The sequence below is a fragment of the Apus apus genome, chromosome 4, assembly GCF_020740795.1.
Source record: "Apus apus isolate bApuApu2 chromosome 4, bApuApu2.pri.cur, whole genome shotgun sequence".
In the NCBI taxonomy this organism is placed as follows: Eukaryota; Metazoa; Chordata; class Aves; order Apodiformes; family Apodidae; genus Apus; species Apus apus.
This window is the reverse complement of record NC_067285.1, coordinates 68,054,100-68,071,925: the sequence shown is the minus strand read 5'-3', so window position 1 is coordinate 68,071,925 and position 17,826 is coordinate 68,054,100. Positions and strand designations below refer to the sequence as shown.

The 17,826-nt window shown below is 37.0% G+C and overlaps 1 protein-coding gene across 7 annotated transcripts in view; it reads left to right on the top strand.

Moving 5' to 3' along the window:
* CCSER1 (coiled-coil serine rich protein 1) overlaps positions 1-17,826 on the top strand; it is a 655,276-nt gene that overhangs the window by 294,636 nt on the left and 342,814 nt on the right. For 6 of the 7 annotated variants that reach the window (XM_051619517.1, XM_051619515.1, XM_051619518.1 and 3 more), the window contains exon 7: positions 16,924-17,001. The exons of the other annotated variant lie outside the window; for it this stretch is intronic. In XM_051619517.1, coding sequence (XP_051475477.1) covers positions 16,924-17,001 — 78 coding nt within the window. The remainder of the gene's footprint in view (positions 1-16,923; positions 17,002-17,826) is intronic. 7 annotated transcript variants of the gene reach the window in all.

Below are 17,826 nucleotides of genomic sequence, written 5' to 3'. Positions count from 1 at the left end.
TCTTCTACCTCCGTCTTCCAAATAATTCCTTTTGTTTGACATTTTAATCCTGCTCTTTCTTTGACCCATATCAAGATCTTCACCAGTTCTTATTCTACAGTCTCACCATGTGCCCCAGTCAGCCCACTAAATCATAGAATCATAGAGCTATTCAGGTTGGAAAAGACCCTTGGGATCACCGAGTCCAACCATCATCCCTACTCTACAAAGTTCTCCCCTAAACCATATCCACCAACACCACATCCAAACGACCCTTAAACACCTCCAGGGATGTTGACTCAACCACCTCCCTGGGCAGCCTATTCCAGTGTCTAACCACTCTTTCTGTGAAAACATTTTTCTTAATGTCCAGTCTAAATCTCAATTAGCTTTTGATAGAAAACCTAATGTAATTACTTCCTCCTACTTGTCCTCCTCAACCTCTTCCACAGGACAAGCATTCTTTAATGTGTTCTGTCTTAACCTCAGTACCACTTCAGTGGCTTCTTTCAGGTTTACTGACAGTTCTCTTAGACTGTGCTCAGACTTCTGCTTTTCCAGTCGTCCTACTCTTCCTCATGTCCATCCTTCATCTCCCTTATTGGAAAACCTTCAGTTTCTAATTACTACTTCCTAATGAAAAGTTATAATCAATACTCCATTCCCTGTATTTTAGATCTGCCAGCCACATATATCAGAACATTTTTCTTCAGGTCTTGTCCTTCCTGGCATCAGTGGGTATTTGGCTCTTTTGCCTCTGACTCTTTGGTGGTTTCTTCATTACAGCATATCCTGGATTTCTTACCAGAACACTGTCAGGTGCTATCAGTCATTTTTCTGTCCTTTTCTTCTTCATTAATACCTATTGAATTATCTTATCTTACTATATTAATCTGTCAGATAAAAGGTTTACTCAGAGCTTTCATAATCTCCTCCAGATGTTTCATTTTATTCAAACAAAATCTGATTGAGTCCAAAAATAAGCACTCTGTATAGCCTCATGTAATGTTGTTTATTGCCCTAATATCAAGCCAGCATAATTATACCCTGCAATGTACCTCTGAAATTAATTATGTGCACTGCTGTACTTTCTTCTGGAATCAATTGCAGCATTAGAGTGCTATTGTATTTAGCTTCCTGATATTTTACCCTCCCACAGAAATGTTTCAGTAAGGTGCCCTAGTTCTCAGTGCTTTGGAGTGATTCCTCATATCAGGAGTGCATCTCATCACAGCAAGCAGTACAAACATCAGCTGAACTGAGGCTGTAATGAAGACTATCTTGATAATATTTACATACAAAAATATATGAATTCTTCTTTCTTAAAATGAAATGCACAAAATATACAGAATTATTACTGGAAGTCAGATACCAATACTGTTGCTGATGGTGTATCACTGAGACTTTTTCAATGAACTGTCTTTTTATTGAGATGATCCTTTAGTAAGCTGTGAAAACATTTTTCTGTATAGCATAGTTCTGTCCACATTAGAGAAATTGTCTCTTGAAGGCTTGCCTTCTGATGTCCAGGTTTGTGTTGCTCAATGGAAATTAACTGCAGCTGATGTTTCTTCTTATGGAAGTTCCCGTATATACCCTACAAGTGGATTTGCACAAAAACCGTGTCAGAATGCTGGTTCTAACAACTACAGCAGAGTAAATTATCAGGTATAGGTTTTCCCCCCATTGTCTGTAAAGTCTTCAGCTGTCATTTGACTGGGTGAAAATGAAGTAATATGAGTCTTTAGTCATATCAAATCTTACTCTGAATATATACATTATTATAGAATTGAATAGGTAGTGAATTATACAGCATGTTGTTACTCCAAATAAGTGTTTCAGCCCAGTAATCATGTAATCATGCTTAGGAATTTTGCTATGTATTAATGGCAATATTCAGTTTCTAAAGGTCACGTGTATATGATAATTATTGAAAAAAAAACCAGAAATATCTTATCCTACATCAGAGCTGTAGACCACTGCAGGATCACTGAAGGTCACAGGAAGACTCATCCACACATTGGACATAGAAATTCCTGCTAGCACCATTTTTTTTGAATGCAGTGATGATTCACTATGTGAAAATGGTCTTCTGTATCCCCTGGCAACCAAAAACAAAATATAGCTCTTCTGGTCTGGTGGCCCTCAAGAACACATCTGAAAAGTAATTTATTTTCACAAGACAATCATGCAACATTAAAAGCTCACTCCCACCTATTCTTTATAAAAAATTCTACATAAAGAATAAACAAAAAGCAGACCTCTAAAATTGCTGTTATTAATAAAAAAAAATTATTCTAGTTCTTGATCAAGTAGTAGGGCAATTTAGTTTTTTAAGATGTGAGTTATTCACATTCCCTGTGTTACTTTTTCATGCAAGAAAAATAATGCTTTATTTTGTGCAAGTATTTCTTAATTTGTAAGATATCATTGAAGTCTAAGAGATGTGACTTTTGTCCTCAGAGTTTTTCAGATTCCTGTAGCAACACAGTATCTTACTATTTTATTGTCTGACATAGAGTTAAATTTATTCTCTAGTCTGACTGCTTAGGATGATGAGAACAGAGTTTCCATATTTCACAAAACATGTAAAAATATGGAACATTTCCTTTAAACATAATAAACCAAATGAGTGGTGTATCTTTGTGTAGGTAGCTGAAATTCAGTAAGTTAAATGCCTAAAGGCTCATGTCAAAATAAGCACAAAAGGCATAGGTTTTTTTTTTTTCTAAGGCTTGTTTTTCAGCAATCAAACACTGTTCTCTTTCCTCCCAGCACCTAGCAATTGCTGCTATTTTTAGAAATTATTCTGATAATAATCACTCAGCAGACTTTAAGCTGAGTTAAGAGAACAGTACTCTTAGCTAGAGAATTACATGATGATGTACAGAAGACTGATCTTTTCAGATCTCCAGTTTCCCTGCTTTGATTTAGAAATGTAAAATGTAAGGAAAGAAAATTTATTTATCCAGAGAAGGTGTTTACCAGACAGTTACAATTTGCATTTACAGAGAAATGGGTTTCTTCCAATGTTAATGTAAAATTTCATTATATTTCACACTGGCAATTGTGTGATGAGTTTTCATGTGGGAGAACAGATTATTGACTGTGTATGTTCATGTCATAACTAACTGTGTAGTAGCTCCCTGCTTGGACAATCTACAGGGGAGATACTTTAGTCCTGGACAAACCATGTGACTTTGGCTCACAGGTTAATTTAGCGTTGTTTATACAAACACTATTAGGTGAACATTAAATTTTTGCGCCCAAGGCACAGGTTTAAATGGGATGAAGCAGAAGAGAGCCCTGCTGCTTTTGAAAAATATTTCAATGGACATGAGAACTGTAATTTTTATTAATTTTTGACCATGAACCATTACTTGTCTTTACTTATAAATGTATTCAAGTGAGACTGCAGAAGTGATCATACTCCTCAAAGTAGAAAATAAAGTTATCAGTGCTGTTTTTATGTTCATGCATTTTTACGTTTCTTCCCCACTTAATTTTGCCTTGTCTTTTTCTGTTGGAGTCACTTAAATCTGTGACTGTTTGGTGTAAGCCACGACTGTATAAATCTTTTGAAGAACCATGCATATCTCTTTAAAGATTTGGAATTATGTAAAATCCTATGTTCAAGTAAAAACCTCCTTTTCTCACCAAAATTGTTGCAAAATATTCATTACTTTTGCTGCTCAGTGGAGTGAGTATGTTTTCAAAATAAATAGAGATTTTTCATATAATACTTGAAAATATTGTACTTTTTCTTTTTCTTTCTGGTATTTAGGATGGATTAGGAGTCCATGTCGATACAGGACATCAGGAATGCATTTATAGGCATTTGGAATCTGGTGTCTTTATATGTGGGGAGAGAGGTATCTTCTGAGGCTCTGGCAATCGTTGAAGGGCAGTTTCCCTCTACTTGACTATGCTTCAAGCTGCACAAGCTTCCTCTAAACAGTTTAACAGTATCAACAGCTAAATTCAGGTTTATAATTTCTCTTACTTTTCCTACATCTACTCAATACATGTATTTTTCCTATATGCTGTTAGCATTTGGGGAGGTGGTTCCTTTCTGCCATAGCCAAATCATAATTCATGAAGGATGGCGTAGTCATTGATTTTCCTACAAAAACCATAAGATTATAAGCCTGGGTGGTTTCAGTTCCTGGTTTTGCGGTGCTAGACCTCTTACCTTCCCAAATGACATGGTCAGCCAATTAGGCTTGTTTTTCTCATGCTCCCAGTATAAGCATTTACTAGTGATCTTTTAAAAGCAAAGTTATTTTGTTTTAGGAAACTTGTGGTAAACAGATGCTAATAAAAGTATTCCTTGTTTTCTATTATGTGTGATGCAGACATAATCTGAAAAATATATACCTGCAGGTAGCTTTCCCAACCAGAGTATTTTTACCTACATTAAAGTTTAGGCACCTCCCTGCAGTAACCTGTAGAAAGCATTCAGCAAGAGTCCTATGGAAATTGTTGTTCTCCTTCATGAATGAAACAGTAAAAATTTTCACAGAATCACGGAATAGTCAGAGTTGGAAGGGACATCTGGAGATCATCTAGTCCAACTACCCCCCTAGTGCAGGATTGCCTCAAGGACATTGCACAGGACTGCATCCAGGCGGGTCCTGAATATCTCCAGAGAAGGAGACTCCACAACCTCCCTGGACAGCCTGTTCCAGTGCTCTGTCACCCTCACTGTAAAGAAGTTTTTCCTCATATGTAAATAGAACTTCCTATGTTCCAGCTTGTGCCCGTTTCCCCTTGTCCTGTCACTGGGAACTACTGGAATAGTCTGGCTCCATCCTCCTTGTCTTTGAGAGCCATCAGTCAAAGTTGCAAATTCTCCTTATTTTGAAAAAGTATATTAATGTGGTTCTGTTTAATGTAAGATTTCCCAGAACTACTGGTACTGAACTCCATCTCTCTGGCTATGACAAGGGTTAAAACTGCTTCTGGGCACCTATCCATCACCCTTCTAATACAGAAACCAATTAGACCTTATATGACTGAAGGACAAGCATATCTGAGTGAAAGAAATGAAGCCATTAGACTAGAGAGGTTTGAAACCTGGCAGCAGAATTTTCTACTGACTATATATAGGCATCTTATAGACCATTTGCAACATCTCAGTGTTGCAATATGAGTGTTGTATGTTCAAGAAAAAAAATAAAATTCAGAAGTTTTTAAAGCCATGATCATGTGCTCTGACTGTAGCAGAACTTCTGGCAAAAGAAAAGTATGTGGCCATTAATTGAAAGGTATAATAAAACAGATAGGCATGGGTGATATGAATTTTAGCATTCCCTCAATATTGATTTCTTCTGTTGAAATGCAGCGTTCCACAAGTATGTTTTTGCACCTGCAGCATATATGCTAAAAGATTCTTATATTTTATCCGTTCTCTTCCTGTATTCCAGTGCAAACTCTGAGAAAAAAACATTTGTCTGTATTCTCAGAACAACATCCTTTCCAAGATTGTTCTTTGTGTGCAGTATTGGATACAGACAACTAGAAAATTGCTCCAACTTAAGAAGCATGAGAAAGCAGACTGGTGACATGTTTGTATTGAAATTATCACCCCTGAAAGTTTGGGAGCATCAGTAGTATAACAGCTGGAGTACAAAAGGAATGATGTGAGCAACACTTTGCAGCTCTGCTGATGGTCATCACTTAAACTCAAAGTGTGTCTGCTGCCCCAGATCCTGTGATCTATCTGGGTGGTGTTTTGTATCATTTCAGACATCAATTTCCCTTGGAGTTCTTGGGGATTTTAGGAAGAGGTCAGGAAACTGGCTTTTGCTTATAACTCAGATGACAGCTCATGCTTAGGACAAGGTAGACACATGCCATTCAGTCTTCCTGAGCTTACCTCTGGAAGCAGCTGATGCAGTGACAGCTACATGGCCTCCCTGCAGCAGCCAAGTGGTGTTACCACCTGCCATCAACCTCTGTGGTACTGAGGAGTGAAAGATGCAATGACAATCCCAAGAAAAACTTCTGGTTTTGCCATAACTGAGCCTAAAGAGATTTTTGTAAGCGATGACAGCTGCTGAAAGCTAAAACTGAAGTGCTGAATGCAAGGGGAATGGAAAAGAAGCATGTAACAGAACGTAAATGGAGCCATGTAGAGAGATTGCCATCAGATAAGCCAGGATGGCAACTACTTCAAAGCGTAACAGGCATACGAATAAACTCCAAGCCTGTAGCATGAGCTGGAAGTTTGCTGACAATTCTCCTCATTTGCTTTGACTCTTGCTGATTTACTTTTCTAATAGTTTTACCAAAGCCATTTCAAGGAATACTGATTTATCACACGTTGATTGAGCTAGTACCTCAGTCTTCCTTTGTAGAATTACCTGACTTGAAAATAAATAAATAAATAAATACTGGAGAAGCATGTAACAATACTTCCAAAGAAAGCAGACAGTTGTTTGTTTTGTTTTGTTTTTAAGTTTTTTTCATTTGAAAAATTCTTTATATTTTATTGTAGTTAAATTAATGTGAAAGGTGTGTTACATTTTTCTCCCTGGTTTCCCTATTAATGTTGAAGGGTAGGGAGAAATTACACTAATTTATATTCCTGGGTATAATATAAATGAACAATGAATATTTTGTTGTTAATGGCTTTATAAAATGCTATTCATATATCTCAGCAAGTTTAGTATATAATTCCATTGCAAAACACAAAAATGAGAGCAAAATGCTCAGCTGAGTGCTCTAAAAATAACAGTAATACAATGCTGAAGTACTACTACAGGCAGCTTTTATCTCCATCATTCCCTTGCAAGTTGCATCAGTTTCTTAAGCAATGCATTATGGCCTCCCCAAACTGTAAAGAGTGTGAGTCTCAAAATGGAGGATCACTGTAGTGAAACCTGATGTATTTTTCAGACATGCAGTATTTAACGAGTTGTCTTTTTATCTTTTCAGTAGCAGGCCAGTCGTATGGTTGCTACATCACAGCAACTAAATGAAGAGATCCTTTCAGTCAAATTTGTGTAGGTGTGTGTATTTTTATATCTAAATATATAAAAAACTTATATATACTTTAAATATATTCTATATATTTTAGTATATATATGTATATATCACCCTAGATATAATATATATAGGCTAAAGGAGATGGGCTTGGACCAAAGGAAGGGAGAAGGGTAGAGAAGATGGGGAGACTTTCAGGTTCAGATGGTGGGCACAGGAGGAGTAGTTTTGGTGATGGGATGCATGTGGGAGTGGGAAGTACTTGAAATAGAAGAAACTGTGTGAATACCCTAAGAAGTAAGAAAGAGCAGACAATCTTGATGGATCTTGATTTGAGCTGGTAAGAAGAGAAATAAATATTAGACTAGAGAATGGAAGACCCAAGTAGTGCTAGAAAATGTGTGGTGAGTTCACAGCAGTTTGGTAGTTTCTACTGAACGCTCTGCTAGGGTGGATGTTGAAGGTCCCCTTGTACTTTACACTGTGTAGACTTTCCCTTAAGAATAAAAGCTGCTGTCTGAAAGTAGAAACTCAGTGTACCACATTTTTACAAAATCAAGGAATATTTGTTCTGCCTTGAGCAACTCCACTTTGAAACCAGCTTGCTAAACCAAAAAGCATGCTTAGCATGCTTCAAATCTGAGTCTATTGTAATCATGAAGTCTACATTTCAGGAGCTGAAATATTGCCTTATATTACGCAAAGGGATTCAACTTGCTAGAAACATTAAAGAAAGTTAGTATTAAAAACATTGAAGCAAATAATATGGCAAAACTTACTAAATGTTTTACCTTTTCTTTCTGACAACATCATACAGAAGAAGTGCTGCAGCCAGGGAAAGCATTTAGACTAGATGTTAGGAGGAATTTGTTTACTGAAAGAGCAGTCAGCCAGTGGAGCAGGCTGCCCAGGTAGGTGGTGGAGTCGCCATCCCTGGAGGCATTAAAAAAACATAGACATGGCACTTCAGGACATGCTGTAGTGGACATGGTGGGTGGATTTTTTGGTTGGTTGGTTTTGGGTTTTTGTTTTGGTTTGGTTTGGTTTTTTTGTGGGGGTAGGGGTGGGGGTTTTTTGGGGGGGTTGTTGTTGTTGGTTGGTTGGTTGGTTGTTTTTTTGTGTTGTTTTTTTTTTATCTCCTCCTGAGTGTGGGCAGTTGGGCTCAGTGATCTTAGAGGTCTTTTCCAACCATGATGATTCTGTAATTCTGTGATTTGAAATTGTTAAATGTCACTTGCCTCTTTTCTTGCAGTGGAAAAAAACAAATGTATCTTTCTCGATTTAGCAGCAGACACCTACAGATGTCTAACGTGTTTCCTTTAAGCTGTTATTGGGTAATTCAAGACAGTTTTGAGTGAAGCCCTGCATCTAAATAAGTTAAAATACCCTGAAAGAAGTGGTTCCATACTGAAATTGTAAAAGCCCTTCTGAGATCTGATGATGAAGTGAGAATAATTGCAGTCACAACATTTAGAAAGTGCAAAGTGACTTGTTAGAACCTCAGTGAAATACATAGAAATAGAAGGCATCTAAATCTTTTTGAGATACACAGAAAAATAAAACATAACTTCACACATAAAACATAATGAAAATCTGTCAGTGTTATTCTTGAAGCTTACAGAGTAAAACAAACGTAGAAGAAAACTGGACAATTGAGCAGCAAATTATTAATGAAAATCAGGCTGGATTAATTTTGTTCGTATTTTAAAAATAAATTTTCTTGATATTGTGAAACATCGTCCTCATCGATATGCAAACAATATGTGGCAGGGAACTGTAGGCAGGAAACTGACCACAGTGTTGCGGGAAATACCACCTATATACATACGTACATATGGGCAAAGGGATGTACTGAACAGTAAAGCACATAGTTTTTTGGATATGAGTTTATTGTATGAGAAAATGTGTACCTTAATAATAGCAAGTGCAAATAGGTTTTTGTGTTGAAAGAATTGTGTCTTTCTCTTGTAGACTAAAAAAGACATTTAACAAGCTGTAGGAGATCATTAATATCTTTCAGATCTCCGTGGATAACAGTTAATTGTATCAGGATGCGAGCATAGGAACTGTTTTGCTGAAATTGGCACCTAAATCCATGGCTGGCTTCAGTGGATGGCCATCTGCGGGTTCTTCAGAGGAACTTAAAGAACAACTTGTTTTCAGGACCATTTTTTTCCTAATCCATCAAGACAGTTATTTTCGCATATCCAGAAGAATATAAATTTATATCCTGTGTACATTTTTATCCCCTTTAATGTAATTGTAGGTGCATCTGTTTTTTGGATTAATATCTGATCCTTTTTGACTCCACCTTATATCTTGGTCTCAGTATTTTATGATATGGAATAATGCAGAACATGAATGAATGTGTAAGAGAGGGAGAGGAGGCGATTCTGTTACCAGATTTGATCCTTCTTGGTTACATTAATTGATTAAATTAATTTAACTTATGTAATTAATTGATTGATTTAGTCCAGAGAAGACTAAGAGGTGATCTTATTAGTGTATATAAATATCTGAAGGGTGGGTGTCCAGAAGGAGGGGCCAATCTGTTTTCAGTTGTACCCTGTGATAGGACAAGGGACAATGGATGCAAACTAGAACAGGAAGTTCCACCTCAACATGAAGAAAAACTTCTTTATTATAGGGGTTACAGAGCACTGGAACAGGCTGCCCAAAGAGGTTGTGAAGCCTACTTCTTTGGAGACTTTCAAGACCCACCTGATGCATCTTTGAGTGACCTGCCCTAGATTCTGTGGTGGTCCTCCTCTGGCAGAGGGATTGGACTCAGTGATCTCCAGAGGTCCCTTCTGACCCCTGTGATTCTGTGATTTCTTCTTTTCTAAGTGTTACATTTAGAAGGGCAGAAAAACAATGGGTCTGTATGAAGGAAAGATGTAGGAGTCTGATAGAGCCTGGAGATACTTTGCTGATAGACTCTTTGAGTGGTTGCAGACATTTTCTTCCTGGCTGTAGCATGGAGCATCAGGTGTAGTTATAGTTAGTCCTGCAATGCAGGCTTTAGAACAAGGTGTCTTTGGGACTGGAATAAAAACAACAACAACAACAACAACAACAAATAAACCACAGAACCTACTGTACCTGACAGCTGTCGTATTTGCTACAAAACTGAATATTGTTTGGAGGGGGGGGGGGGGCGGGTAGTGTTGGGGAAGTATATATTTGAACCAGAAAGGTCTCCTGGAAGAAAAGAAAAGCAATTGAAGTAGGCAGCCTGCAGATTAAAATCCCAAGAGAGTACTTGGTTCTCTCAGTTGACTGCTGAAAGAGCAGAAAAAGCTGATGTTATATGATATTATTAGAAAAGAATATACAATAACAAAATGTCAAGGTTGGGTAGTATAGTCAATGAAGTATGAAAGAAACAATAGAAACTGAAGAGGGAGTAGAGTTTTGCTCAAGGAAATAAGTTCTCCACTGTGTTGTCTACAAAGTGTTTGTGTCTGTGAAAGCAAACCCCTGGTTTTCATTAGGCTAAAAATTTGACTGGCATTGCATTTAATATAATTTGTCATAGTAGTAGTCCTAGCTCACACAGTGACAGTCATTGATGATCCTGTGGTACTTTTCACAAAGGGATGTTAACCCCAAAGTCATTGCCCAAATTACCTTTGAAATTACATTCTGCTTGTGGGTAGAAGTGAAAGGGGTTTTCAGAGATTAACTCAAGCTGAATTGCTGTTTGGAAAGGTAGAAGTGGTTTTCTCCTACGTATGAATGGACCCTTCATCTAAACTCTGTGTGCTGGGGAGTTATCTGCCCAAGGAAAATTGTGTCTCTGTTTATTACAAGTCCAGTGAAGGGAAGCAGGGAATAAAGGCAAAGTGGAACAATGAGCACTGGAAAATAAAGAGCAGAAAGGAAGGGATATTTGCAATTAAATTAATATACTAGTTATGTAGCAACCTATACATCATTTTCTATTATGAGAAATGTGACATTTATATGATTACAAAAACATCTTTTTTACCCCCTTTGTGTACTCTATTGTAAACTAGCAACCTCCAATTCTTGAGCTTCTATTTAGAGGCTTAGTTGAGCTCTCTACTTTGCTTACAAATTTAAAAACATGTTTAATAAAGCTTTCTCCTTGTGCCAGATGTTTTCTATGGTGGGTGTTTTATATTGCCACTTTTAGAAAATGAAAAGCAGATAACAATAGTAATTTGTGCCTGGTACTTTAGTGTTCTGGCTCTTCTGCGTTTAATGAAAAGACAGGGGAGACAGCTAGCTTAGCAAATTTAAACATTTGAGTAAATTAAATTTGTATAAAATATAAACTTAAAGATATTAAAATCTAATCTGAATCTAAACTATTTCAAACACAGTAGCCCTGCAACAAACCATGGAGTAGCTATGTGCTCTTTATGTTGATGCTGGTTATGGGCTTTATAATTAATTTAGCCTAATTAAAAGGCTAAAATAGCATCTTTCCATCTATTTTTCAAGTAGAAGCAAATAGCGGCCAACAAAATAAACTTCACCCTGGTCCCTCCTCATTGAAAAAAATTATTGAGCCAAATATTTCATTTAAGGTGTTTGATCAGAATTCCTGAGAAGTTGAAGTCTTCTAAAATAAACAATACTAGACATACAAATGTTGTCAAGTGACAGATCAGCATTTTATCTTAAATGAGGTGAAATTTCCCACTGGCATTTTGCAGCTCAGGTGATTAGCTTTGCTTAGATTGTCAGAGGAGTCAAGGCTAATCTGTCTGCTTGTACAGTAAGTGCTGTTGGAGAATCAGTAGATAATTGAACCACTAAAAACTTATTTGGCTATCCAGACCTCACACACTAGCATAGAAAAAGGGGCAGCTGTAATTTATGGCTCTCCTCTGTGATGGGAGCTACAGTTAACTCAGGTCAGATATAAGACCCACGCAGCCTTCTCAGCTATAGGAGCAGCAAGCTCTAGGCAATGTATCATGCAAATGCCTGAAAACAATTATCAAGTGTCTCAGCTGATAATTGCACATATTACTAATTAGTAAGGTTAATTAATTATACTTACTAATAAAACATACATGAAATAGGTTTATTAATAACTACCTGGATTGTATTAAAAGGTGTTAGAAAGCAGGCCTAAACAGATTTTAAGGAAGCACTTCTTTTCTTAGTGAGTGAGACTGGAGATGTTGGGGAAAATTAATCAAACATCAAGGGGGAAGGGAGGTGAAAGCTCATTTTATGTGTCTGCTATTTTTTCTTACCAAAACTAATTTAGCTTTTGCTGGCCTAAATTGTTTACAGTGATTTTATTTGCAGGAAGTGTATGTATCAGCAAAAGCTCTTCATGACGTTAAGTAGTATAGAAACTGCAGAAATCACAGCACTCCAAAAGTATGTAGGGGAGCATTGCACACTCTGGATGAATGAGTATAGTGCTTGTGAATTCCTGATTTCTATCTTTGTTTTTAGCAGCCCATCCTAGCTTTGATCAAATCACTTTCCCTTCCTTTTCATTATCTTTGATAAAGTGGGATAATAATATTTAAGCAAAGTATCTTATAAAGATGTGCAGACCCATTAATAAATCCATCTGCAGGTCTTTGGTTACCTTCAGTATATCAAAATGTCACTTCTGAGCCTGCTGACTGCACTTATTTAATTTTCTATTTCTACTCAATTTCTAGATTATAAAATTATCCTTAGTGGCATAATTTATGACACAACTAAAACTACAACCCTGAAAGTCGCTTCAACACTCATCTACTATTTCTTAGAAAAAGCTATAAAGTACACAGGTTGTCTTTCTTCAGCTGTTGTAAAGATTTGTTTGCTCTCTATCTCTAATATCTGCTGAAGTTTTTCTCTGTCAGTATTAACTTCTTAGATCAATAAATTGCTATACTGATCTCCAGAGAAGTCAGTGTCTGCCAACTATCATTGCAGTATTTACCCTTGTTGAAAAGCAATTGCAGCAAATTAAGTTGGCTTTTGCTAGTGGATGATATGCAATAGATGGTCCATATTTTATGGTACAATTACCAATGGCTGGTACATAGGCCTCTTCCTAGAGAAGATCAGATTAAAGAAGGTGAAAGGGACCTGGGGGTCCTGGTAGACAGGAGGATGACCATGAGCCAGCAATGTGCCCTTGTGGCTAAGAAGGCCAATGGCATCGTGGGGTGCATCGTGGGGTTGGACTAGATGATCTTTCGAGGTCCCTTCCAACCCCTAGGATTCTATGATTCTATGAAAATGGTTTCTAGTGATAAAAATCCCAATTTATGAGGTGAGGTGAATCTGTTTTCATTTAAAGAACCGTTTTCATTTAAGTTGCTGAAAACTGAAAGATTACTGTTGTCTTCAAAGGTGCATGGTTCTAACAATGTGGATTTGTATTCATTTGATCTTTTGTACTGCTGGAAAAACACTGACTGCATTTTCTGATCTGCCATTGAACAATTTACATAAGTATGCAGATTTAGGAAATATTCTGTTTTGGGGCAGGTATACACAAGAGGAAAAAGCCCACAACAAAACAAAACCAAGCCTGTGTCTACTTTAAAACAGTTTCAGAAAGAGCTGCTTTTTCTTTAATCTACCTAACATGGTGGGCATCTGTCATCAAGTAGGATCCTGATCCTGCCAAATAGGATACTGAAGTGGGAAAAGTGTGTTCACTTTGGCTTTTTTTCCTTTGCCTTGTTATCAAGAAATTTTCTGAGAGTTTATCACATTTTTAACACTACTCCCTGAAGATAAACAGTTATCCCAGCCTGGCAGTGACTGCGTGGTACCCGTTCAGTTACACAGTGGGGATGATGTATATTTAGGCTGATCACCTATAGAAACTAGAAGACGACCTGAGCATTGATCATTGCAATCATGCAACAATTATCAGCAAAAATCTAATAATGTCCATTTGCTGGATTTTAACAGCTTGCTCCAGATTAAAAAAGGGCCTAAAATCAATGAAAGAAAAGCTCATGGGATTGTTTTCCACATGGGCAAGAGAGTGTTTTCTAGGCTGTTGTTTTGGTAAGTAGTTTAATTGCTTGGTATTCAGAAATGAAAAAAATGGAGTTTAGGTGATTAAAGATTTGCAACATTTGCCCACCAGAATACTCAGAGGTTTCCAGCAACTCAGGGAAAAAGCTCAGTCTACAAAATCCAGCTATGGTATCATCGTGCATCAAAAATACATTTTAAAATACTACAGTTGCACAGCAAAGTACAGCAAAATTAGATGTCCTAATTTACCTAATTTTGCATAATATGTATAATTACACTACAAATTATGTTTAAAATCTACATCTTATAAGATAGAATTATAGTCTATTGGTGTAATATCTTCTAGTTGATTTATAACTAAAATTTATCAACTTTAAGCCAGACTTAAAGTGAGTGCTGTTTTTATAAGAACAAATTGATTTAGGCAACATCAGATAAAAAGTCCTCATTGGGTGAATTCCTCACAGAGGTAGGGATTTTTTTTGTGTGTGTGGAGCTTTAGACTGCAAAGTGTTATTATGACAAATACCCTGTTGGTGGTAAATTTAGGTGTGAGGTGTGATGTTGTTTGAAATTATTAGTATGTCTGTTGAGGAGGACAAGCCGACAATATCTCACAAAGCAGTGATTAGGCTGCAAGGGGGTTTTTTAGTCGCTCAAGAAACAGTCCTTTTGGTACTGTCTGAGGCAATTCTTTGCTATAATAAACTGTGTTAGCACCGCTGGATTTAATTAATTAACACTGGCCGAGAAGCTGCTCTGCATTCATTGGAGAGGAAAATTACTGAAGTTGTTGAAGGGGGCACTGAGGGTATGTATATGTGGACAGCTGTAGCCAGACACAGGCTCTTCTTCCAATGCTCCTATCTGGCCAGACACAAACCATTTGCAGTTCAGGAGCTATTTAGTCATGGTGCCTCTACTAATGGCCCCCACGTCCCAGTAGCCTTTCTAGTTCAGGCACAGTGCCACATCAACAGGACATCCAGATCTGGGCTGGCTCATGTCCAGTCATCATGGAAGAGTGGATGTTTTTCTGAAGCCATCGTCTGGATGGGCTCTGAGAAGTTTTGTCAGAGCAACGCTGGCATCCTTAAGACTGTTTGACCTTTCTTAGATTCCAGCTACTGCTGAAGTACTTGAAGCTGGAGCAGTGCACAGGTACCAATCTGCTTTTCAGATTTTCATACTGAGGCTCTTTCAAAGCTTAAAGGATTGGACTGCATTCCTACACACTTCTAATTGCAAATTAGGATGCTTAATTTGGTTTGGAAAGCAGTTACTTGATTTTTTTCCACTTGTAAGGTTTTTTTCTGCTGTGTGTAAATTAAAAGACAAATTGTCCTCAGCTGAACTGTTGGCTTTTGAGGCAGAACATTCTCACAGAGGAGGTCTCCAGTTTTGTCTGCACTTTGAGTTTAATCTAAAAGTATTATGTTTCACTTCCCTTTAGTAAATATTATGAGCCAGTTTCCTTGATGATCAAGTGCAGAAGTCCATGTTAACATTTGAAATACTTCTGAATACTAGTACAATAGATTCACCAAAGATATTTGCTTTCTAACTTGTTAGAATCTCCCTTATTCCTCAGCAACTTTGTGTTCCATGCATTATAAACTACCTGCCTCTCTGTTTTTCTTAGGAAAACACTACCATGCCCCTCTCCATTCTCCTTCACTTGCATCCCTTTTCTTTAGCAAGTAACTGTTGTCTTTTCCTCCAGATACAGTGTGACTAATGCATGTCTAATTAAACTCGGTGATTTTCTCAGTAGGTGTTAACTTTGAAGTCTGTGCCCTCTATTTCAGATCTGACATAGGGATTTCATACCCAAAATTTCCTATCAGTTTTCATCCTGTACCAGTTGGTTGTATAAAATACAGTATCTCTGCATAAAAATCTTCTGATGAATGAGCTGTTAGAACTTCATGGTGGAGTGGTACTCTTCACTTGCAGAAATTGGGCTCACCAAAGGGGTCATAATAGATTCATAGTGATATGAAACTAGACATCTGATCAGGTAATTGCATAAGTTGAATTCATTAAATCATTCTGCATTGCAGTGCCGCAGTGTGAAAGGAAATTAACTTCGGGACCATGCAAACTTGGATTTTTTTTCTATATTTTCCATCGCACCTCTTCTTTTCTATTGCTGTGGTGAATTTTTTCATTTAAGCACTTCAGGACTTATTTCCCCAAAGTATCCCATATTCTAGTTTTCTCCAGAATAATCTCGATACTCTTTGTTTAATTTCTTTCAATCCAGATTTTGTTGTTCTATTATTATTACCATTTCAAATTATTGAGTTTCCACACTTCTTTTTGTACCCATCAGATCTATAAAAAGAATGTTAAACAACAGCTTGCTGAAATATTACCTAAAAAGAGTGGGGTTTTAGAACAATCTTTCAAGCATTTTGACTGGACAGGTCCATTGACATATACTGAGTTATTTTCATTATTAACTTTGCTGTTCACTGTTTCTTTTCATGCATTAGTGCTCATTTGTCAGATATATTGACTCATGTGGAAGTAATCTTCTTCCAAATACTTGCCTGCGATATATTGCTTTCCTGTTAATTTTGCCTACTAACCTTTACTGGGCCATCAAAAAACAATTCTAAAAAATAATAAAAAATGTATATCATAGCTTATTCTATATGAACAAATTTTCATGTTCTCACTGATTCTCTTGTATTACTCTTCTGTACAAACAGTATGTTTGTATATTTGTGCATATGTTCCAGTCTTTAAATGTAGAGTCAATTTAAAATAAATAAAATGTAAAGTACTTACCCATTAGCGAAATGCTTACTTTTACTAATTAGAAAGTGAATAAAGATGGCAGTTTCTTTGTCAATCTAACTTTTTTGGATTTTCAGTGTTTTTTTTAATACCTTTTTAAAATCCCCAAATGTAAAACAATGTCTGTAGAACTAAATTGGAAATGCAAACTCCTGTGTGCTTTTTTTTCAGAGTACAGACATGAGTCCAGCTAGTAGCACCACCTCACTCCCTGTTAGCCCTCTTCCTGAGGAGCCATTGTTTTTCAAGGTACAGTTAATTTAATACTAAATATTGTATATTAATTTTGGTGTTCTGTGAAGTACTATTATTACTGCTTATTTGTCATTAAATTACTGTGATAGCAGCAAATGTTCTTATATATATACCATGCGGTTTTCAAGAAATTCCTAGATTAAAACATCATTGGTTTTGAGAGAATTATTTTTCTAGCAGACTGGAGCTATAAACCATTACTTACAAGACTTTTATCCATCTCACCTGCTGGTGATACATTTTGATATGTGCATTCCTGTATATGTGTGTATGCCAGTTTTCATCAACAGATTTCTCTTTATAGAGCATTTAAAGTACCTATTTTAAAGAAACAATTACTAGTTACCACAAAGATATAGGAGACATTAAAGATATGTCAAAGAACAGTTTTGGCATAAATCCAGCGTAAGCCACAGGCCTGTCATGTTAGTTAATTTTAATAATAAATGGTGGGACGGTATCAGCAACTTCATAAGGCTTAAGCTGTAAGTTACAAGTGGCCCTCTGTTATTTTTTAACCTGTCTTCACGGTATCCAGCCTTGGGACATAGAATGGCCTTAAACAGAGCCTGACTCTTAGAAGAGGTCTCCTGAGGCCACCTGGGTCTTCAGAGCAGTGCAGCAGCTGCAAGGAAAGCAGTCACCTTGCCAGTTTGCTCAGACAAGGAACAGGGAACTCGTGCTTTTGGCACCATTGTCTCAGATGTGTGTTATAATATACGAATACACATTCACAGGAACATCCCTTTTAAAATTCTCCCTTTTCCCAGTAAGTTTCTGCCTACTGCATGAAAACAATGAGTAGCTTGGTTTGTGTTT